This window comes from Erythrolamprus reginae, chromosome 5, assembly GCF_031021105.1.
Source record: "Erythrolamprus reginae isolate rEryReg1 chromosome 5, rEryReg1.hap1, whole genome shotgun sequence".
Lineage (NCBI taxonomy): Eukaryota > Metazoa > Chordata > Lepidosauria > Squamata > Dipsadidae > Erythrolamprus > Erythrolamprus reginae.
This window is the reverse complement of record NC_091954.1, coordinates 77,023,930-77,048,940: the sequence shown is the minus strand read 5'-3', so window position 1 is coordinate 77,048,940 and position 25,011 is coordinate 77,023,930. Positions and strand designations below refer to the sequence as shown.

The 25,011-nt window shown below is 39.8% G+C and overlaps 1 protein-coding gene across 3 annotated transcripts in view; it reads left to right on the top strand.

Moving 5' to 3' along the window:
- Positions 1–52: 52 nt before the first annotated feature.
- Positions 53–25,011, top strand: part of CROCC2 (ciliary rootlet coiled-coil, rootletin family member 2) — a 143,714-nt gene continuing 118,755 nt past the window's right edge. For 2 of the 3 annotated variants that reach the window (XM_070753238.1, XM_070753236.1), the window contains exons 1-6: positions 53–230; positions 9,405–9,555; positions 12,330–12,475; positions 13,685–13,843; positions 17,722–17,805; positions 21,187–21,293. In XM_070753238.1, coding sequence (XP_070609339.1) covers positions 177–230; positions 9,405–9,555; positions 12,330–12,475; positions 13,685–13,843; positions 17,722–17,805; positions 21,187–21,293 — 701 coding nt within the window. In that variant the 5' untranslated portion in view covers positions 53–176. Of the gene's footprint in view, positions 231–9,375; positions 9,556–12,329; positions 12,476–13,684; positions 13,844–17,721; positions 17,806–21,186; positions 21,294–25,011 lie in introns of all 3 variants that reach the window. The other variant, XM_070753237.1, reaches the window with a different exon arrangement.

The window sequence follows — 25,011 nt, the reverse complement described above, 5'->3', positions numbered from 1 at the left end:
TTAGCAACTTGAGCCAGGTCTCTTCTTACACACCTCCTCCGTTCTAAAACGCAGCGAAGAAGGATCAACAGTCACTGACACCGGATTTGTTGGGACACAAGCATGCATGCACTTTTCTTGTTCTGCATGTAGCGAGAAGTCTTGCTAGGCTAGCAGTGGTTTCCCTTTTTTGAGCGATGAGCGAGGGAAAGGCGGAGAAGCCAAGTTTAAAGTTGGAAGCCGCAATCCAGGTTAGTGAAAGAGCAGCTTTTTAAATACCTCCCCTGGAATCCCTTGCACCGGAAACAAATTCCTTGCCTGTCTAATCACGCTTGGCCAAATAAAGTAGACTGGTTGACTAATTTCAAAGTAAAACAGGACTAAGCTCACCCACTCCTACCTCTCAATATTCCATTCTTAAAGGTACAACTTTGGGTGGGGGGGGAGAGAGGGAGGGAATACATTGAATCCTGAAGGCATAATTCAGATGTTCAGTTTGGGTAGTGAAATCAGGGTGGGAGCATTAGTGTGCTCCCCTAAAGATGTTTTTTCCTCTCCCCTGGACAAAATACAGCTGATGGAATGCTAATTTTGCTTTACAAAAAGACTATAATAGCTTTAACTGCCTTTATTCTTGATGCAAATGGCAGTGTAGTAATTAGAATATTGACCTAGGTGTCAATAATTCCAAATTTCATTCTTGTGTTTCAAAGTTTGTTGGAGTGTCATGGGCTGCAATATCTTTACCCCAAAAGGGGTTGTGAGAAGAATGTAAATGAAGGACCATATACATATCAATATCTAAGACTTGGAAAAGGGAAATAGACTTTGGTTTCTAAGTAGTTTCGAATTAAATGGAGAAGCTTTATGAACAAGATTAATTTCTCAAGCTTTTTTCTACATGGAACATTTATAAGAAGAGTTCGATGTCATGGACAAATTGAATTGGAATGCAGGAAAGTTGTATCAAGTATTCCAACAGATAGTTTTAAAGAAACCATGAGGCCATACTTAGTAAAATTTCTGTAGGTCAGTATGTTAAAATAGAGAGTGGTTTGGTTAGTTGTAGTTTTGTATATTGTTTCTCACTCAATTTATGAAAAAAGGGCAAAGGTTTTAGATTAGTTGGCTTTATAAACCCACTCAATTTTGTTTATCCTTAAAGCATGATTAAGTAAATTAGCCATAGGTTAATGTGTTATGTGAGCATATTGTTATGCCTACTATTATGATCCAGAGCCAGCCATATAATATAGTGTTATTTGTCTTCAGACTCTTTGTAATCTGAAGAACACTGATATTTATTACAAAGCCATAAACTTTGCCAAAAGTTGCATGCCTAAATATTTTAAAATATAATCAGTAACATTGGTAACAATTAGTATTTCTTTTTTCTTACATGGAGTAAAGTTACCTTGGATCTTATGGGGTTGTCAACATTTTAAATACGCTAGAGGGCAGTAAGATTTAAGGATTGAGATTAAGAGCAAAAGAATAGTGAGTGCAAGAAAATTGCTTTCCAAGTAACCATACAATTAACAACAGCATTCTTTTATGTAAGTTTATTCAGGAAACACATTGTGCTTAATGGGACTCATTCACAAAGATGTATAGAAACTATTGCAGCTCTGGAGTACAATTTCATAGTGCTTTAAACTTTGCAATGATTTTTACTGAACTTCACTAGACTTCTCAGTGAACCTCCATATAATTCAGATGCATACAATTCAGACTTCTCATTCACTGGCTACAGTTCCATTGGGAATATAAAACTAGATCATCACAGAGGAAACTAAACACAAATTCTCTCCTAGAATAATTTGCAAAAGTTACAATAATATAACCCTGCAGGTTACATTCTAATTTTAGCTATATTCAAAAATAGTTTAGAAAGACAGTCTTTGGATTCTTCACACATACTCCGCTTTATTTTTTAGTTTTTAAATACTTTTTATAATTCTTTATTTTAATAAAAAATATTTCTGCTTTAAATAAGTACAAATAAGTTTCAAGTGTCTCTCTATCTCTCTATTGTTCAGAATAAGCATATACTGTACAGTGATCCCTCGATTTTTGCGGGTTCAAACTTTGCGAAACGGCTATACCACGGTTTTTCAAAAAATATTAATTAAAAAATACTCCGCGGGTTTTTTTCTATACCACGGTTTTTCCCACCCGATGACATCATATGTCATCACCAAGAGTCACTTCTCTCTCTCTTTCTCTTTCTTTCCTGTCATTCTCTGCTTCAATCATTTTCTCATTTCTCTTTTTTTCTCCCTTTTTCTATCATTTTTTCTCTCTCTCTACCTTCCACTCTCCCCCCTCTTGCTCTCTCTCTCTCTTTCTCCCTCTCTCTCTCTCCCTCTCTGTGAGAACGCCTGCCCCACCTCTCCTGCAGCCCCCTCGCTGATAGCTAGGACGAAAGCGCTCTCAGCTAAGGGACTGTGAGAGGGGCGAGGCAGGCATTCTCAAAGCGCTCAGAGAGGCTACCAGAGGAGGATGAGAAGCTGTAGCCACCAGCGCTGCTGCAGGAGGACCCGTGTCACAAGAAAGCCGGTGAGAGGGGTGGATTGGGAGGGTGGGCGGTAGCGGCGAGGGGGCCGGAGGCACTGGGGGGGCAGGGGCAGCCGACATTCAAAGCAATCTTTGCCGGCCTCCGCACTTTCGTCGTTCCCCGCCCTAATTTCAAGCCCGGCTCCTTGCGCTGCCTTGAAAAAGGGTGCGTGGGGGTAGTTTTTGGCTGTCCATAGCCAAAAATTGTGTTTTTACTTCCGCACCGCTATTTCGTAGAAATTCGACTTTCGCGGGCGGTCTTGGAACGTAAACCCCGCGAAAATCGAGGGAACACTGTATAGGCTAGATCTGCTTAACCAGTATTTCGACTCCACCATTATATTGTATAAACCCAGAAATAAAGCCAGTATTTTCCATAGAAATAATATAAGCAAGCTTTAGCTAATTGTGAAGAAGCCTATTCTTAAATACAGTATTAAAATTAGATTGCTCTTAGAAAAAGGGGACAAGAAATATTTGAAATGTAATTGAGCATTCTGCTGTACATGTAGTACAGATAGTCCTCCACTTACAACAGTTCACTTAGTGACTGTTCAAAACTACAACTGTTCAAAGCTACAACAGCATTGAAAATGTGACACGACAATTTTTCACACTTAAGACTGTTGCTGCATCTCCACAGTCATGTGATTTACATTCAAATATTTGACAATTGGTTTGTATTTGTGACATTTGCAGTGTACCGAGGTCATGTGATCACATGTTGCAATCTTCTGAGAAGCAAAGTCAATAGGGGAACCAGATTCACTTAACAACCATCTTACTAAATTAACAACTCCATTGATTCACATACCAAATGGGCCAAGAAAAGTGGTAAAATGGGGCAGCAATCACTTAACAAATTTCTCACTTAGGAACATAAATTTGGGGCCCAACCTGTACAGCTGTTTAACATAACAGCCAGTTTATTATTCCTTTCCAAAAGGGTGCTTTCAAGAGTAGAACATAAAACCTTTTGTGCTATAACTGGTTTTTCTATCCTATTTGAAATGTAATGCATTTGACATTGATGATGTGATCACAGTTATTATTAATCTATGTTGGTTGTAGAAAATAAAATGTCAGCTTTCCATTGTGCTAATCTACAAACTATCAAGTAGCATTCTAGTTATTTAGCATGGTGTATGAACCCAACCAAGAAATAGTTCATTTATTGTTTAGGGCAGTGATGGCGAACCTATGGCACGAGTGCCACAGCTGGCACGCGGAGTCATATCTGCCGGCACGCGAAGGAAGCCCATGGAATCTGGGGAGGGTGAAAAATGGGCATGCCAGAGCCACTGAAAAGTTTATAAAAACTTTTAGGTTTTCCTTTTATCATGTGGTGTGTGTCTTCCTGGAATAATTACCCTGTAATTATGGGCGGTTGAGACACGCCGGCAGAACAGGTGGTATAGCTGTAACTGATTACCAAACTATTTTTTTTTAAAATCCATGCAGAGTTGGTTTCTATCAGTGTAGTGCATGTCCCCTCATGAGAGTTCAGCATGTTTTTTCTTCCTGCGCATGCACGGAAGCAAAATTATGCTGGCGGTTTATATGTGTGTGTCTGTGTAACATGAGCCAGGGTGGCGTAGAATGTAGAGTGCTGTACTGCAGGGTCACTGAAGCTGACTGTAGATCTGTAGGTCAGCGGTTCAAATCTCATCACCGGCTCAAGGTTGACTCAGCCTTCCATCCTTCCGAGGTGGGTAAAATGAGGACCCGGATTGTGGGGGCAATACGCTGGCTGTGTTAAAAACGTGCTATTGCTAACATGTTGTAAGCCGCCCTGAATCTAAAGAGAATGGCGGCATAAAAATCGAATAAATAAATAAATAAATAAATAAATGAGACTCCCCATGCTGTGTGCACAGTGCATTGGTAGCAGCAGGTAAGAGGAATCCACCCTTGAATCCATGCCTTTGCTGATAGGCAACTTAATTGTTATAGTTACACAACTGGCATTTTTGCAATGCTCACATTTTTTTATATTCAAGCACAGCATCTGTTACGTTAAAAGTCAGAAAGGCTAAAATGATTTAGAATGAACAGTACAAGTTGCTAAAGAGAGATGATTCCCTTACAAAACTATGTATTCCTCAGGGTTCTTTTTCCTGCACGTTTTACAACTTTAGCCATCATGTGCATTATGTTGTTAGTTCAATTTTTCTCGATCTCAGCAACTTTAAGATGTATGGACTTCAACTCCCAGAATTCCCCAGGTTGTGGGATTTGAAGTCCACACATCTTAAAGTTGCTGAGACGGAAAAACACTGGTGTATTGTAGTAGTGTATTTAATTGCATCATAACCTTTAGGTTGTTTCTTTACAAATATCATTATTTTACTCATATTTGAGAAAGATTAAGAGATCAAATAAGATGTTCAACCTTTTCCCATCCCAAGAATGACACCCAGAAAATATACATAGATTTTACAGAATGGTGTATAATTACAGTTATTTTTCATTAGGACAATAAGTAGACAATACATCTATGACTACATGTATACATACAAATACAGTGAGTACATTCCTAATATAACATGCTCCTAAGTTTCTTGGGGATAATACAGGGTGTATTCCAAAAGTAATGTACTTATTATTTTTTTAAGTAATGTATTGAACAGATTTGCACAAACCCTTAAAATTCTTCAAAGTACTGTCCTTGGGCCTCTATACATTTTTTCCAGCAACTCTGCCATGACCGCTACGCGCCCTGGAAGGTGTCTTCGGGGACCTCTCACAAGGTCTTCGTCACGGCTGATTGGATCTCTTCTATGGATGAAAAACAGGTTCCTTTCAGGGCTGCCTTAATCCGAGGGAACAAAAAGAAGTCTGCTGGGTTGACGTCAGGACTATATGGGGGGTGGGGCATCATTGGCACCTGGTGTTTGGCCAGGAACTAACGGACTTTTAGCACGTTGTGGCAAGGCACGTTGTTGTGATGGAGTTGCCAGGTAGTAGAGATGTCTTTTCTCATCCTGATGAGCCTTTTTCGGAATCTTTCCAGCACATCCACGTAGTAGGCAGTGTTAATTGTCTGTCCTTGAGGAACAAACTCCTTATGGACTACTCCTTTACTTTTGAAAAAGACAATGAGCATTGTTTTCACTTTTGATTTGCCCATTCTTGCCTTTTTGGGCTTGGGGGACTGGTCGGTGTGCCTCTCAGAGCTTTGGCGTTTTGTTTCTGGGTCGTATTCAAAAACCTAGGTTTCATCACCAGTGATGACATTGTCCAAATAATCAGGTTCAATTTCAGTTTAGCACAAAACTTAATCACATAACATTGCTCGATCGTCAATTCCATTTTTTTCGTGATACGGTCGGCGCGCAGAGGTTTACAATAACTGACGTCCTGCCGCTTCCACAGCTTGGAGAGCACAGAGACCAGTTTTGTGGCAAAGCTTAGTGTCCCCCCACCTACTCCAAGTGCTTCGGCCCCACTCTGACCGATAAGAGCAGCACAGGAAATTCAATTGCATCACTTTTGGAACGCACCCTGTATTATATCAAGCCATTGAGACAATTGAAATCTCCAGGCACAAAAGCAAAATATAGCAGAGATCAGACCTGGATAACAAACTTAGTTTGAGTACAAATTTGCAATTTCAGTAAAACAAACAATATTGACAGAGAATTCTAGGATTTAGTGATGTCTGAGCAAGAAATCCATGAACTGTTGATTTTGCAAATATCAAATCCTTCTCTTTAGACTCTAAACACAAAAATGCAACCACATTCCCCTATTCCAATTTGTTAATAAATTACTCCAGGTATTCAGTAATGATAAGAGTAGAATAATGGCTGTGTTTGTATGCCAGTTAGCAGAAGGAGATGCATTTCTTACCTTTGTCAGATGATGATCTCTGACTTGTGCTTGGGATTCAATCAGTAGTGGGTACTAAAACCTGTTGCTACTTGTTTGCGCATGTGGTCGCATGTACAGAAACGTCCCAGGTCGGTGAGCAGAGCCTCACACCACCAGCACTACTGGTTCCCAGAATCAGGCCAAACTGGGAGCAGCCCACTGCTGGATTCAATATATTATATATACGAGACCACCTTCTGCTGCATGAATCCCAGCGACTGGTTAGGTCCCACAGAGTGGGCCTTCTCCAGGTTCCGTCAACAAAACAATGTCATTTGGCGGGGCCCAGGGGAAAAGCCTTCTCTGTGGTGGCCCCAGCCCTCTGGAACCAACTCCCCCCGGAGATTAGAATTGCCCCCACCCTCCTTGCCTTTCGTAAGCTCCTTAAAACCCACCTCTGCCATCAGGCATGGGGGAACTGAGATATTCTTTCCTCCTAGGCCTTTACAATTTATGCATGTTATGTTTGCTTGTAGGGATGTTTGGTTTTACAATGAGGGTTTTTTAGTTGTTTTAGTATTGGATTTATATGATGTTTTTTATTACTGTTGTTAGCCACCCTGAGTCTATGGAGAGGGGTGGCATACAAATCCAATAAATAAATAAATAAAAATTAAATTACATTCAATGAACATCTGATTTGCTATATTCTTTTTTTCACAGTGCATACAGAAAGGCTTCCTTAACACTTCTCTTCTGATTTTTAGATTCTAACTTTTAAAATATCTTTTATCCTGCCTACGTCTCAGATATACAGTATGTACCTTTTTATACGTTACACGTTTTAGCTTTTGCCTTTGTTTTTCTTCCTCATAACTGTACCCCAATCTCTTAGGCTGGCCTTTGATAATAAAGACCCAGTTTGATTTGTTCCTTTATCATTTTGAGGGAGGTAATAGAAATCCAAGAAACAGAGAGATCATTAGAGACAAAATTCATAATTACTTAAGCACATAACGCACATTGCCATCAGCCTCTTGACTTTTTTTTTTAATTTCCAGGAGAGACTTTTAAATGCAGAAGTGGTTCAGTAGCTCCACTGTTTTATTTATTTATGTATCTTTAAACTTCAAAGGCAGCAGAAATTACGATAATACCCAAAATATTCTTGCCCTATTACACAGACAAACACATGGATATTTGTGTCAACAAGATGAGAAATGTTTCTATTCACTGTAATCTGCTTAAATACCAAATCTCACTTTGCTTCACAAGAGTCTCATAAATTGCTAGCATCTCCTGGGATAAATTAAAGTCTTCTATACTTGTTCAGAACTTTAAGGGTATAATGCAACAGGGAATAATATATTTCAAATAGCAACAATATTGCTATTTGATGAAAAAATACACTCTTTTACAGATTAAAAATAAAGTCTAGAGTATCATTTTCAGTAATGGTATGTTGATATAATTTCTCCATGGAACACAGCAGAGAGAAGAATTCGAAATGCCAGGAACATTATTTCATTAGAGTCCAACTTATTATAGAAATGAATTCCTTTTCAAAAGCAAAAAAAAAAAGCACAGAAGAAAACATTAGTATAAAGTATATAAATATAAAACCTACAATATGCATACAATAATATACTAAACAATATGTATCCTAACTGGTTCAGTTTATGTGTAAAATAAGATGGCCTCATGTTTTAATATAGGCAAATGAATGTATTTTTTAAAAAACAGTGTTTTTGTATGTTTTTATTTAGCTAAATTGCCACAGATAAGAATGTTGCTATAATAAATACCAAGTGAATATCAACAAGCAATACAAACATTCTTCAGTATACTACATGTGTTTTGGCATAGATAAAAAGTAAAAAATAAATAAAAGAGTCCTATAAAGCCAAAAAGCACAGTAATTATTTTACTTTGTAAAAATTTATAAATTGGTCAATTGGCATAGTATGTAAAGCAGAGGTGAAATTCAGCAGGTTCTGACCAGTTGCAGAAATTTTGAGTAGTTTGGAGAATCGGCAAAAACCATCTCTTGCTAGCCATATATAAAAGGCTGTTGACTGGCAAGAGTAAGACTATGCAACTAAATTCCCATGAATCTTGGAGGTCAGATTGTGTTGCACTCTAGCAACCTAGAAACTGAGAGAGAGAGAAGGAGAAAAAGAGGGAGGGAGGGAGGGAGAAGGAGAGGGAGAGAGAGGGGGGAGTGAAGGGAAACTGCTCTTCCCCAGTGGGCCGACCTCTAGGAAGGCACAGGATGCCATAATTGCCCCATCAAAATGAAGCAATGGAGAATATTTTCTCTGTGAGACGGCCTCGGTTGAATCAAGATCACTCCTTTTATTGTATTTCACTTTTCCTGACATGTGGTATAGAATAATCAATTTGCGAACGCCACATACATTAAGCCATCCCCCAACTACCATTCACTCATGCGCTGTATATAAGGCAACCTCCTCGTGACTTCCCTATAGATAATTAATGGAAGCTCCATTCATTGCCTTTTCCTGGATTGTGTATTTACTGGTGATTAGCAAAGGAATGAGAGTAAGGCATATATTTCCTTATATGGAAGTTAGCTATACGCTATCTTCATGCTGCTTACTCAGCCTGGACTTTGCTGCCTTTCCATAGAGGAAGAATAAGGTTTATACAGCACCCATTAGGCTAAAACATCATCCTTTGGCAATATTCTGTCCCAACGTTCAGTGCCTAAGAACCTATGATTACAACAGGGAAGGGAGAGGGAGGGTGGGAGGGAGAGGGAGGGAGAGAGGGAGGGTGGGAGGTGGAGAGAGAGAGAGAAGGAGAGGGAGGGAGGTTGAGAGAGAAAGGGAGAGGGAGGGAGGAGACCGAGAGACAGAGGGAGGGAGGGGGAGAGAGAGACAGAGAGAGAGAAAGAAAGAGAGAGACCTTCATGCCTGTATATATCTTAACTCGTAGGTATGGAGGAGTGTTTCCAAGTAATCCATCTTCCATCAATGGCTGACTAAAATCCAACATGTTTTTCAGCCTGGCTTTGATGTTTGAGTGTATTTCAGACCTTAGAAGATACAGTGCTGCATCCCAGAGCAAGCAGAGATGACAAAGCATTGACTGTGCGAGGGGAAGGAGAAAAAGCTGCACCTGTAACAATCCCAGCCAGAATTCGACAGATTATTACAGAAAGCTTATCTGATCCATCATCCACAGGTACTGCCTTAAATTGGGCATCCCTTTAGCAGATAATGTATGTGGATTCAAATGCAAGGAAAATGTGGGAAGGCTGAAGCTCATAAATTGATACTAGGATTGACTTCCTATACAGATGTGCTCTGGATGTGTTGTTCCAGTTTCCTTCACAAAGAATGTGAGAAGAGAGTTAGTCATCTATTCTTTCCATTAAAATATTTAATTTCCTCTGATAACTTGGCAGAGTATCAATTAGGTGGCTGTTGACTTGGAAAAGTGACTGGATCCATTTCTGCGCTATCATTCCCAATCACTCCTTAAACGAGCACAAGGTATTTCTATAATAGCCCACAATGATCCTGATTGCACCAAGAAATGCGTAGCAGTTCCTCCACTTGGCGAATGAGGGAGTGTAGAAATTGGGAAACGTTACACCTCAGTTGTATTGTCGAAAGGACAAAACACATGTAGATGCTCAGTATCCATCACATATTTTACAATCATTAGCAATATAGTTTGAGTGCACAACTACTTCTCTTTTTTTTTTTTTTACAGGAAGGCTAAAGGAGTTGTGATAAGAGGTTCTATGAAACTGGAAACAGCAAACTCTTTTATTTATTTATTTATTTATTTATTTATTTATTTATTTATTTATTTATTTATTTATTTATTTATTTATTTATTTATTTATTTATTTATTTATTTATTTATTTATTTATTTATTTATTTATTTATTTATTTTTGTATGCCGCCCCTCTCCGCAGACTCGGGGCGGCTCACAACAGCAACAGAAAACAATATACAATACAAATTCAATAATTAGAAAGCTAAAAACCCATAATTTAAAAAACATGCACACAACATACCATACATAAATAGTATAGGCCTGGGGAAGATATTTCAGTTCCCCCATGCCTGACGGCAGAGGTGGGTTTTAAGGAGTTTGCGAAAGGCAAGGAGGGTGGGGGCAATCCTAATCTCCGGGGGGAGCTGGTTCCAATGTGTATTCAAAAATAAGGAAGCAAGTCTTCATATACCAAAGACCTGGAGGCTGGGTTGATTTTTTTTTCCAGGCATAGTTTTTCTTAAGTCTTCAATTTTGCAAATTTCAGAAATTATCGTATTTTTGGAGTATAAGACGCATCCTTTTCCCCCGCAAAAGAGGGTGAAACTGTCAGTGCGTCTTATACACTGAATATAGTCATTTTTACTATGCTGAAGCCCCGCCCATGTCCCATTTTTTGCAATCCGGAAGGCTGCACGGAGCTCCTGGGTGCTTGGGGGATGGCAAAAATGCCCCCAGTTTGAAAAAAAACGATCCATTTTTCACCCATTTTCGCAAAAATGTGGTGGGCAAAGGGTGTGGGAAGCACGCAGAAGCTCCTGGGGACTGGAGGAAGGTAAAAATGCCCCAATTTTTGTGAAAAAATGGGTGAAAAATGGCCCAGCACCAGGAGTTCCCTGCAGGTTTCCTAGACTCTTTGCCCTCCCTATTTTTGTGAAAAATTGGCATGTTTTTGTCTTCTAATTACCCCATCTAGCATTAGCTGGAAAGTTTAAGACTTATGGACTTCAACTCCCATTCTTGAGCTAGCATGACTGGACAAGGAATTCTTGGAGTTGAATCTTCTAGTCTTAAAGCTGTCAAGTTTGAATATCCCTGGGTTAGGCATTAGGGGTGCATAGATCTTCAAACTTGGCAAGTTTAAGACTTGTGGACTTCAACTCCCATTCCTGAGCTAGCATGACTAGAGGAGGAATTCTGGGAGTTGAAGAAGTCCACAAGTCTTAAAGCTATCAAGTTTGAAGTTTGTAAAAAGTATACATGGTTTTTAAAAGTATTCTGCTACACTGGTATTTTATTAAATAATCTATTACTACAGTAGAACCCCGACTTACGAGACTAATTGGTTCCGGAAGGAGGCTCGTAAGTCGGAACGCTCGTATGACGAAACATTGTTTCCCATAGGAAACAATGTAAAGTCAATTAATCCGTGCAACAACAAAAAAAACCGCTGCCGCCGAACGCGGCTTGCCCCCGAGCCCCCCAGGCCGGCTGCAACCTTTTAAAACACGTGCGCCGCTTCGCAGCTGTCTCCTGAAGCCGAACACGGAAGTTAGCGTTCGGCTTCAGGAGACAGCTCCTTGGCGCTCGTATCCCGAATGTGAGCTCGGGAGGCGAACAAAAATGTCGCTCCCCTCCCAGCTCTTATCTCGAGTAGCTCGTAAGTAGAGCTGCTCGTATGTCGAGGTTCCACTGTACATCATTCGGTTCAGAATACTTTTTTCCTTGTTTTCCACCTCTAAAATCTAGGTTGTCTTATACTCCAGTATGTCTTATACTCCGAAAAATACACTATGTGAAAATGTCTATGGACATTTAGCATCATTTCATTTCTCTGTAGGCATGCATCCTTGTGAACATCTTTTCTACTATATTCATTTTCAAATTATTCTATATTAAAATTGTTCTATAAATTGAGGTTGCTTTGATGTAGTCTGTCTAATCAAGTTCTGATGCAACAGATTTTTCATCCATCTCTATTTATGTCAAATATTTTCTAAATCCAAAATGCCAGCTTATTATTTTTGATGTTAAGTACTGGTGTTAAAATCTATTTACTGTTGAAATTACATCGCTAAGAGAATTATCCATGTCCATGCTTCCTAAAAACAAGAATATGTGGCATTTATTTATATGCATTAAGCTACACCTACAGCTAAAATAACAATCCTGCATTGATTTCAAGCCCTAGTTTATTGATTTACCATAATTTATTGGTTGATGTTTCCAGATTTATTGAAAACAGGCCTACCAGCCAATATGCAAGAAGAAAACCGCTTATTGCAGAAGGAACTTTCTCGTCTCGAGGATCTGTTGGCACAAACTCATGCAGAGAAGGATGAGTTGGCTAGCAAATATCAAGCTATTAGTGAAAGGGTAAGAATTAAATATGTAACTTAATAAACTAATTTTGAATGAAGATCTATTGATAGAAGTGGGAACTTACATTCAAATAATCATAAGTATTTACTAGTTGTGAGCATATTTCATGTATAACACACAGAGGGGGAGGGAGAAATACAAATGAAGGAGATCAATTTCCGGTCACTAGCCCGTCTTTGGACCCGTTCAATTTTGTCAATATCTTTTTGTAGGTGAGGTCTCCAGAACTGAACACAGTATTCCAAATGTGGTCTCACCAGCATTCTATATAGCGGGATCATAATCTCCCTCTTCCTGCTTGTTATACCTCTAGCTATGCAGCCAAGCATCCTACTTGCTTTCCCTACCGCCTGACTGCACTGTTCACCCATTTTGAGACTGTCAGAAATCATTACCCCTAAATCCTTTTCTTTTGAAGTATTTGCTAACACAGAACTGCCAATACAATACTCAGACTGAGGATTCCTTTTCCCCAAGTGCATTATTTTACATTTGGAAACATTAAACTGCAGTTTCCATTGCTTTGACCATTTATCTAGTAAAGCTAAATCATTTACCATATTACAGACCCCTCCAGGAATATCAACCCTATTGCACACTTTATATTTTCATCTGCTTTTTGTTTTTGCTAACAGATTAGCTCTGAATATTTAAGCATTTTCCTTAATTGATATAATAGATATGGCATATATTTATACAATTCTAAAACCATGTTTTCATTTGAATAATATATTTGGCACAGCTTCTTCATTTTCATGAATAAATGTGTTCTTATGTGATACAGTATTTTTAAGAGAAGCTAACTATGTTTTTTTAAATTTGTTTTAATCTTTTGAGATGGCACATGAAAAGTTCCCCATACTGGATAAGCCAAGCAAATTACTATTTGCAAGAAAAACATATTAAAAAAGCTGGAATAATATAAATAATTGTAGCATGATTGCAGATGTGAATAATGTCTTTATTTATTTATTATTAATTAATTTTAGGAAAATCTTTAAAAGTTCTTTGACAATCTCCCTGGAAACAGACCTGTAATTTATTGTCAGCAAAGTGATAAACCATTGGGTTTTTTTCACTCATGAAATTGGATCCTGACATATGGTACTTAAATAACTTTTAAGACACCAGCCCCTTTGTTGCTATTCTGCACCCAGAACCTTGTGTTGCCAATTGGATCACGGCAGGTATTTATTTCTATAGCTGCAGCAAGTACAACGAGCAGAGGATGAAGGAAGCACAGCATTCCTGCAGATGAGACAGCAGTTTAAATTGGATGAAAAAGCACATAAGCGTAAGATGCAAGTCTTCCAGGATGGGCAACAGCATCAGGCTCAGGTAGTACAGAAGATGCAAACCAAGGTGAGTACTATTACTTCTGCCAGTTGTGCCTATGACAGGATCCTTTGGATGGAGCTTATAAAGATTGAACTCATTGTGGCTTTGTGTGTAGTTCTTCATTAATTTGGAAGGTCCTCTCTTAAACATTAATTCGGAAGGTCCTCTGTTGAACATACAAACTCCTAGCAAGTCTGGCTTCCTTCTGTTACAGTGCTTGCTACTAGCATAGGAGCAACATTCATGACTTGCTTCTACAGTCTCAAAATGGGTGAGCAGTGTGGTCGGGCAGTAGGAAAAGCAAGTAGGATGCTTGGCTGCATAGATAGAGGTATAACAAGCAGGAAGAGGGAGATTGTGATCCCCTTATATAGAGCGCTGGTGAGACCACATTTGGAATACTGTGTTCAGTTCTGGAGACCTCACCTACAAAAAGATATTGACAAAATTGAACGGGTCCAAAGACGGGCTACAAGAATGGTGGAAGGTCTTAAGCATAAGACGTATCAGGAAAGACTTAATGAACTCAATCTGTATAGTCTGGAGGACAGAAGGAAAAGGGGGGACATGATCGAAACATTGAAATATGTTAAAGGGTTAAATAAGGTTCAGGAGGGAAGTGTTTTTAATAGGAAAGTGAACACAAGAACAAGGGGACACAATCTGAAGTTAGATGGGGGAAAGATCAAAAGCAACGTGAGAAAATATTATTTCACTGAAAGAATTTGAAGTACTCTTTAACCTATTAACTATGCCAGTGATTCTCAACCTGTGGTCCGTGGACCCCTGGGGACCTCAATGTCATCAAAAGGTTTTTGCAAAGACTTGCAGAAATATTATGATTTAAATCTTTAGTTAAGTCTTGGGGAGTCCATGGCCATGGTCCATGGCCACAAAAGGTATTTAAAGGGGGTCCATGGTGAAGAATAGATTGGAAGCATAGTTCCCTCTAAGCTGAGCAGTGAGCAATCGCTCACTTAAAAATCATCATCAACTCAGAGTTTTCCAAACCTGCCCAGAAGCTGAGAGGGAAAGAATAAGAGGGAAGGAGAGAGAGAGGAAGAGAGGAAGAGAGAAAAACAGATAGAAAAAAGAGAGGAAGGAAAATAGAAAGAAAAAGAATGGGAGTAAGGAAGAGAGAAAGAAAATCAAAATCTAGTTTGAAACTAGCTCAACTATTTAAGTGGCATTTTGATATTGATAGAGTTGCCCTATTATGAGCTCACTGTTATAGACACACAGTACAGTATTTTATTTTGAAATTCTCTGAGGCAAAACAGGGTGGTTTGTTTGTTTGTTTGTTTGTTTGTTTGTTTATTTATTTATTATTTCTGTGCCGCCCAGTCCCGAAGGGACTGCCGCTCAGACACTATACTTTTCCGCCCACCCCCCAAAACAATTTGAGGGAACACTGATTGGAAACCCCTGAACTATGAAATTTTGGAAATTATGATAATATGTAATATGTTTTATTGACACCAAATTGGGGAAGGGTGATTTAAATAAATAATTTGCCAAATGACTCATGCAATCTAGATGGATGTGTAAATAGTAGCTTTCAATTGCCATATGGATGATTTTGAAGAGGTAAACAACAGCTACTATGAAGGAAAAACATATTTTCTATCTAAAAAGCTCTTTATAGGCTTTCAGAGAAGAATTAAAGAAATGAGGTACCAGCATTGGCCAGTTATAGTACCAGCCCATTAAACCAAAAGATCAGTTTGGGGTTTATTTGGAAGCAGTTTCCATAGGAATTTATAAAGTTCACACAACATGCTAAAAGAAATCTAAAACAGAAACCAAAAAACCCCACCCCAAATTATGACCTAGCAGAGTATTTAGTCAATCTGAATGCTAACTGGATACTTGGATCTTATGAAAGCCTTCCTTTCATGATCTAATCAAAGTTTTCTGGAGGAACAAAGAAACAGTCTTCCCAAACTAATGTTCTTCAATTGTATTCACTCCATTCCCATATGCACAAGACATTTGCCCCAAATCTGTACCCCATAGGATATAGAATGAAGAATGATCTTTGAAAAAGACTAGTTTCTAATATTTAGAGCAGAGGTCTTCAAACTTGGCCACTTTAAGACTTGTGAACTTCAATTCCCAGAATTCACCAGCCAGCTTTCACCAGACCGCCTTCTGCCGTACGAATCCCAGCGACCGATTAGGTCCCACAGAGTGGGCCTTCTCCGGGTCCCGTCAACTAAACAATGTCGGTTGGCGGGCCCCAGGGGAAGAGCCTTCTCTGTGGCGGCCCCGACTCTCTGGAACCAACTCCCCCCAGAGATTAGAACTGCCCCTACTCTCCCCACCTTCCGTAAACTCCTTAAAACCCACCTTTGTCGTCAGGCATGGGGGAACTGAAACACCTCCCCTGGGCATGTCTAATTTATGCATGGTATGTTTGTGTGTGTGTATGTTAGTAAATGGGGTTATTTTTAAATCTTTTTAAATATTTTAAATTTATTTGGATTTGTCATGATTTGTTGTATTTTTGCTGTGAGCCGCCCCGAGTCTGCGGAGAGGGGCGGCATACAAATCTAAATAATAAATAAATAAATAAATAAAGTGGCCAAGTTTGAGGACCCCTGATTTAGAGGGTCATATTGCTGAAAGTGAAAGTTCTTCCCTATTGCATCTTCTGCTTAATATCCACACTTGTGGATTTCCACCACCACCCCATCCTAAATCTTTACTTTTTAATCCATGCTACAATGCCAAAAAGTGTTTTTCTTTTTGACGTTTTTAAAGGCTTCCCTCCCATAACACATTCCTTGTCTTTCTCCCACTTTAGGTTTGTCAGTTTTCTGCTTTTCTTCTTACTTTTAATTTGACCTGGTTCTTATCACAATCTACATTTTATATATTTGTCTTCCCCATCTTCCCCACTCCCTACCAAAACCTAACTCAAATAAATGACTTAGTAGCAATCCAGAGAAGTTTTCATATAAAGATGAATATATTGTCTCTTAAACTGCCTGGGAAATTAGGATTGGACTAACAGATCTGATTTCAAGTCTTGTTGCTGGCCAAGTATGGTGAAACCAGAATTAATATATATATATATGTATCACATTTTTTATGCTGAAATTTTTAAAATTAAGGAAGACTAGGATGGCACCATTTCGGCCTTGTTCTGGCCGCATCAGCTAGCCACACTCTTTCCGGGATTTGATCCGGCAGCTTCTGCCTTGTAAGGCAGAGAATTAACAGCTGAGTCACCAGACCTGATCCCTTCAGCTGTGTACCAGGGAGAGGCTATATGTTTTTTTAATGTCAGATCACCCTGGTATATTGAAGGAACGTCACAGCTCCTTTTTGCCTCTAGGCCCAACCCAGGGCCATTTCAAGGCAGTTAATTTATTCATAGCCGACAACTATACATACAGAATATAGTTGTCGGCTATGAATAAATTAACTGCCTTGAAATGGCCCTGGGTTGGGCCTAGAGGCAAAAAGGAGCTGTGACGTTCCTTCAATATACCAGGGTGATCCGACATTATATATGGTACAGAGCTGGAGGGATCAAGGTCTGGTGGCTCAACTGCTATATATATATACACACACACACACACATACATACATACATACATACATACATACATACATACACACACACACACTGGATTTGATTGCATTTAAATATAAAATTAATTGGAAATTGCAATTAAAATATATTGATTCCCTAAGCATTTCATAATATGCTTTAAAAATTATAATTTTTGGAAAGGTCTGGCTTGACTTGGAATCTCAAGATGCACAACCCTGACCCAAACTTCTACTTCTTTTATTTTAGTTAAATCATCTTCCCTGAACTCCTCTCTACTTTGTTCTTTCTTTTTCTCTGGAATATTCTGATTACCCAAATCTCTTTCTCCATCATGGTCTAGGTATTGCAATATAAGAAAAGATGTGGAGAACTGGAACAGGAGTTATTGGAGAAAACCTCGGAGTGTGAGCGTCAGAAACAGATGGTCTGTATTTTATATGAGAGTCCCCCCCCCCAATTTGATTTGATTTGATTGATTTATATGCCACTTAATCCCGTAGAACTCAGCAATAGCAGTATCACTTAGACTTATATACCACTTCACGGTGCTTTTACAGCTCTCTCTAAGTGGTTTACAGAATCAGCATACAGTGATCCCCCGCTCGTTGCGAGGGTTCCGTTCCAGGACCCCCCGCAACGAGCGGGTTTTCGCGAAGTAGCGCTGCGGAAGTAAAAACACCATCTGCGCATGTGCAGATGGTGTTTTTACTCCCACAGCGCTAGCGAGGAGCCGAAGATTGGGGGCGGCGCGGCTGTTTGCCGCCAGCATGGGGGGCTTCCTAGCAGCCCCCCAAACCCGGGTTGGGGGTCCGGGGGGTGCTGGCAAGCCCCCCATGCCGGCGGCGACATTTTAAAATAGCCGCGCCGCCCCCAATCTTCGGCTCCTCCGCGCTGGCTCTCGGCGCTTTCGAGCTGAGTCCTGGAGCGAATTCGCTCCAGGACTCAGCTCAAAAGCGCCGATAGCCAGCGCCAGCGAACGGCTTGTCCACGCTGGCTCTCGGCGCTTTCGAGCTGAGTCCGGGAGCGAATTCTCTTCCGGACTCAGCTCAAAAGCGCCGATAGCCAGCGCCAGCGAACGGCTTGTCCACGCTGGCTCTCGGCGCTTTCGAGCTGAGTCCGGGAGCGAATTCGCTTCCGGACTCAGCTCAAAAGCGCCGATAGCCAGCGCCAGCAAACGGCTTGTCCCCGCTGGCTCTCGGCACTTTCGAGCTGAGTCCTGGAGCGAATTCGCTTCAGGACTCAGCTCGAAAGCGGCGAGAATGAACGGCGTGGGCGGGCGAAGGGCGGGCGGCAGCGAGGAGTTTGCGTGGGCGGTGGGGAAACTCCTTGCTGATGCCCGCTGCTCGCCCTCCCGCCAGCAAGAGGGGGAAGACCCAGGGAAGTCGCCCAGCAGCTGATCTGCCGGGCCCCATCTACGCATGCGTGCCCATAGAAAAAAGGGCACGCATGCGTAGATGGTGTTTTGACTTCCGGGTTCAAAAATCGCAAATTACCCTGTTCGCAATGGTTGGGGACGCAATAACCGGGGGATCACTGTATTGCCTCCAACATCTGGGTCCTCATTTTTCCGACCTCAAAAGGATGGAAGGCTGAGTCAACCTTGACCCTGGTAAGATTCAATCTGCCAAATTGCAGCTGGCAATCAAGTAGTCTTGCAGTACTGCACTCTAACCACTGTGCTGCCGAGGTCTTTGATAACAATGCTAAAGGATGTGGCAGGGGTCCCCAACCACTGGTCCAGGCCATGCAAGCAATGGGCAAGTGAGCAAAGCTCCATTTGCACAATCAGCTGGCACACACATGAGACCATCCCTCCTCCCTACACTGTCACAGCTACCGGTCCGCAGAGCCAGAAAGATTGTGGACTACTGGCATAGGGCACTTAGACTCTTAACATTGTGCATAACCCTGTTCTACAATGCCATATCCAGTTCAGTGGAGTTCTTTATTATGAGGCAAATCTTCTACTCAGCCAGCAGCAATGATAATTTAAGGCTGAACCAGTTAAGCAAGAAAATTTTTTTCTAGCATGTAGGTGGTACCCCACAGAAGTTCTCTGGGTGGCTTTCATACAGTTACAATCGAAGTATATAAAATAAACTGTTAAAACTTTTTAAAAGTTCAGCACAAATTACAGACTAAAATCATATTCTTTTGAAAGACAAAGTATATGGAAGATTGCACTGTGACCCTGTGTTGTTAGCCATTGGAATACTTACGATGGTTCTTAGCTGCTGATATTTGCCAAAAAAACATTAATATCTCTAGAAAAAGACAGGCAGAGATTACACAGAACATTTAAGTATTCAGTTTTTTACGTTTATAGGCTTGGATGTTAATGCAGCAGTTAATTAATTAATAAAAACCTTATGAAGTCCAAACCTATATTTGTAGTTCTCTGCAGATAGTTATCCTAGCAACTCTATATGATATATAGCAGGTATCTGAAAATAGCAGTCAAATTAATCTTAGTACTCTAAGTCCTTATTGTTCATCCTAGAGGCGATATCTCCGGTGGTGTATAATAGCTTTCCAACCTGGGTGTTCTATCTATCTTAGATTTCAAATTCTAGAATTTTTAGCATTTGCCATGATATATTGCCCATGTATTTGGAAGTCATCCAGGTGGGAGACAGGTTTTTTTTTTTAAAGTCAGTTAAACAAGTTACAGTGTTTCTGAAACACTGCAAAACTTTGCAGAACCTGAACAAAAGAAGCATATGGAATTAATAAGCAAAGATGTTTTTACCTCTGTTAAAGCTTCTTTGGTGCCCTGGAAAAATGTATAACTGATTGAAACTTTTTTAAAATATATATTATTATAATTGCAAGAGCTGGCTTTAGAATGGCCATAGGACTTTTTCTATAAAAATAAGATTCGAGGGAAGGAAATATCTAAATTGTTTGATATTGGGAGCAAATGCACCAAATAAAAAAGGTTATCTAATCTGGATATTAAAATTGTCCAAGCATCAGTGGGGATCTGAGCAGATTAAACGAAAATTTTAAAACTGCCAAAGAGAAGTCAAAAACAACATACTGAAAGGGGAAAACAAAAGAGAAGTAAAAGTGAGTGTTGTGGAAGTGAGAAAGGTTGTTCGGAAATCTGTCTCTTTGTGAGACTTTTAACTAAGGCAGCCACTGGAGAATCAGTGAGGTGACATACAGAGTTATGCAAAGTGAAGGCTTTTCCTTGACTTCTGCAAATTCAATTCAGAACACATTTCATTTCATATACCTTTCTTCTCAAATCTTAAAGCTCAAATCTGTAAAGAAAATTTTCAGGATTTTGAGTAACCAAATTGTATGGTGTATGATACATGCATATACAGTACGGTGTTCCCTCGATTTTCGCGGGTTCAAACTTCGCGAAACGTCTATACCACGGTTTTTCAAAAATATTAATTAAAAAATACTTCGCGGTTTCCCCCCCTATACCACGGTTTTCCCCACCCGATGACGTCATATGTCATTGCCAAACTTTCGTCTGCCTTTAAAAAACATTTTTTTAAATAAACTTTAATAAATAAACATGGTGAGTAATAATCTAAATGGTTGCTAAGGGAATGGAAAATTGTAATTTAGGGGTTTAAAGTGTTAAGGGAAGGCTTGGGATACTGTTCATAGCCAAAAATAGTGTATTTTTCCGCATCTCTACTTTGCGGAAATTCAATTTTCGCGGGCAGTCTCGGAACGCATCCCCCGCGAAAATCGAGGGAACACTGTATATCCTAAATATTCTAATAAATCTTTCTGTACCTTAATTACTATTATAATTCAGTCTGACATCTTTTCTTCTTCCTAGCTGCAGACAAGATTAGACTCAACAGAATTACGTTTACGGCGCGTTGAACATGACCATAATACAGAGTTGGAGAACACTCTCATCCACCTAGAAAAAGAGCAGCAGAGGTAACATTGGTACTTTTCTGGGATCAATTGTTTATTTTGTTTGGAAGATCCCAACTCAAGGAAGGGTAATTAGTTACTTTAAACTGAAATGTATAAGTGTAGGCCGCTGAAATTTAATGGGATGTTAGCAACAGCCTTTCTGTGACACACAGCGGTGGGCTACAAACGAGATCGCTAAATTGCACTTGCCGCCATGGCTCGTAAGTTGTTGCGGGGCCAGCGCGATTTTTCTGCTGCAACTGTGGAGGCAGCAAAATCACACATGAAGCTGCAGGTGTGTCCATGTTTCGGTGAGGTTTTTTGCTTCCGTGCATGCCGAAACATGGACACGCCTGCAATTCCGTGCGTGATTTTTCTGCCACCACAGGTGCAGTAGCAAAATTGCGCTGGCCCCGCAAGAACTTCCGAGCCACGGCAGCGAGCACAATTTAGCATTCCGGGTCGTAGCCCACCGCTGGTGACACATTATTGCAACTACCGGCAAGGCTTTAACCTGTTTTAGATCTGAGAGGTCTAGGTTACATTTCTTGTACTTTAAGCCTTCTTACTGCTGATCACATGTCATCCTCAGCTTTCCATAGCTCTCCTGAATGGGACATAATAATTAGGAAGGTTCTTCCTCAGTTAACAACTTTACCTCTTCCTCTTCAAAACAATACGTTGATCAGATATCCCTTTCCAATAATTTTAGGATCCAAGATATTATGTTGGGTTTCTGTGGATTTTCTATCATCACCAGCAGAATCCATTCAACAACAACACCACCACCCCCGCCCATCAACTGTTTTTTTGCAAACAGCTAGCCGGGGATATGAAAATAAAGGGGAAGGGAATGCAGGTTCAGAAAGCATTTGGAAGACCCTCCAAAACGTAGTAGCAGTTTTCTACCAGCAGTAGATTACCATACTTAGAATAATGGTTTAGAATGATTCAAGGACTTTGATACTTGCAGTGGCGGAAAACAGCTTTTAAAATTGAGATCTCATTGGCCTTAGAACATTCCCCTTCATATTTTTTAATCAAATATTGACCTGAGAAAGCAAACATAAACTTCCACTCTAGGAAGTTACCAAATATGGAAGAATGCACAGAATAAGCAGAAATGAAACCCAGAGAGCATTAATATTACAGCAAACGGAAAAGAAGAATTAACCGAAGCTCACATAAAACAAATGAAGTGATTGTCAGTAGTGTCAATCTAGGCAACTAATGAGAATATAATGGGATTATATGAACATGTAGAGAGATTTGACTGTTTTAGAAGAATCCACTAGAGAAACTAAAATTACCTCAGAATGAGAATCTTGCTGTTTGCTATATGATAGAATTGTTGAATGTCCAGAACTTTAAAAAAATCTCATGAAGTTCAGAATAGTGATGGGTGAACTGAACCTGCACAATTCGGGTCCGTACCAAATTTTGCAGTGTTCGGTATGCCGAACATGAACACGAAATTTTCCCAAAGTTCAGGGTCGTGTTCGGCGTTCGGAGCTTTGATGTCACCGGCAGGTTGCTAAGGACATGTTTATTTTTATGTGAAAGGACCGCCCTTTGCTTGCAGCGCTGCTGCGGTGTCCTTTTTTGTAAAAATAACAATGTTTATTTTTACGTGAAGACCTCCCTTTGAAAGGAGCTGGGGAATCCCTCCCATGAAGAGATTTCGGGGGCGGAGCTTTGACATCACCGGCAGGTTGCTAAGGACACCAAGGTGATCACTTCCTGGATTTCATGGAATCCAGGAAGTGATCACCTTGGCGTCCTTAGCAACCTGCCGGTGACATCAAAGCTCCGCCCCCAGAATCTCTTCATGGGAGGGATTCCCCGTTCGAGTTCGGGTTTGGTTCGGGTTTGGCCGAATTTTGCGTAAAATTCAGCCGAACTTACCGAACCCGAACACCGTTGGGTTCGCCCATCACTAGTTCAGAAGTTATTTCACCAGAGAAACCTAGATAAAATTGTTAAAATACAAATAATCATACAAGTAATCATCTGGTAATATTCCTTAAATATAAAGCAAGGATGACACCTAAATATAATTTTATCTATATCTTAAATTATTGTTTTATATTCCAATTTCATTTATATTTTATTCCAATTTCATTTATATTTTATTCCAATTTCATTTTAAATTGTATTTTATCCAATTCCATTTTAACTTGCTTTTATAAAGGTTTAGTAATAATTTGTCTGTGGAACTTTGCATTTGATATGAGCCAAGGGCTAATCAATAAAATAAAGAGTTTAAAGCATTGGTGTAGATATAACTGTGCAGTTTCAACATTTATGTATGATATTTATATATCTCGAATGTATACAAGACTGCAGTGATTTATTTATTTATTTTATTTGTTTGTTTGTTTTGTCAAGTACATATTGGTAGTTCACAAAGATATAATAATATTCATATACATGATACTAGGAAAAGAGAAACATTAGGACAGGGGACAGAAGGCACTCTGGTGCACTTATGCACGCCTCTTACTGACCTTTTATGAATCGAGAGAGGTCAACAGTGAATTGTCTAAGGGTAAAGTTTTAGGGGTTTGGTGATGATACTACAGAGTCTGGTAGTGAGTTCCATGCATTAACTACTCGGTTACTAAAGTCGTATTTCCTGCACTCGAGTTTAGAGCGGTTTACATTAAGTTTGTATCTGTTGTGTGCTTGTGTGTTGTTGTATTTGAAGCTAAAGTAGTCGTTGACAGGAAGGACGTTGTAGCAGGTGTTTTTATGGGCTATGCTTAGATCGTGTTTAAAGCGATGTAGTTCTAAGCTTTCTAAACCTAGGATTGTAAGTCTATTTGCATAGGGTATTCTGTTGCGACTGGAGGAGTGGAGGGCTCTTCTGGTAAAGTATCTCTGGACATTTCCTAGAGTGTTGTCCGAAATGCGGTGTGGGTTCCAGACAGATGAGCTGTATTCAAGGATTGGTCTGGCAAACGTTTTGTATGCTCTGGTTAGTAGTGTAAGATTACTGGAGCAGAAGCTACATAGGATTAAGTTAACAACTCTTGAAGCCTTTTTGATGATGTTGTTGCAGTGGTCTTTGGCACTTAGGTCATTTGATATGAGGGATTGTGTGATAGCTGTGGAAGATGAACATGTCAACATCTGAGTTGTTGCTGGTTGCAAGGATTGTGCCTTAAGAACTGTTCTTGCTTAAACAGATGAATAACTGTCCGTGACTCACAGCAATTCTGGGATGTGTGTATTTCTACTTGCAATGTGTGTAAGCCTCTAGTGGGTTTAAGAAAATTGTCAAAGGATTAGATCAGTAAATAGCCACCCTACATTTAATTTAGTGGAGGTCATCACATGTATTAGGGAATATTATGATGTATTAACAGGAAAGAGGGGGCATAAAAATGAGTGAAGGAAAAATGTATAATATCCTATTTTAAGAATTCAATTTTATTTCTCCTGAGAGTAAAAAAACAACCAGCACAAACAATGGTGGATCTACAGCAGGCCCGAAAAAGAAAACCATAGTCTTTGTGGAAGGCAGTCTAGCAAAGAAGTAAGCCCAGGGTTTCAGTCAAAAGCAAGAGACAACAGTATATATGCTATACTGTACTGTTGGAAATCAGCAAATGCTCTGAAACTTTTGGAACAGAAAAATCTACAAAGCCTTCATTCAGAAGAAACAAAGGATTCAGGATTGCTTTCTAAAGACTAGCAAAAATGAATTTGATCAAAGTTTGAGTTGAGTTTGATCAAC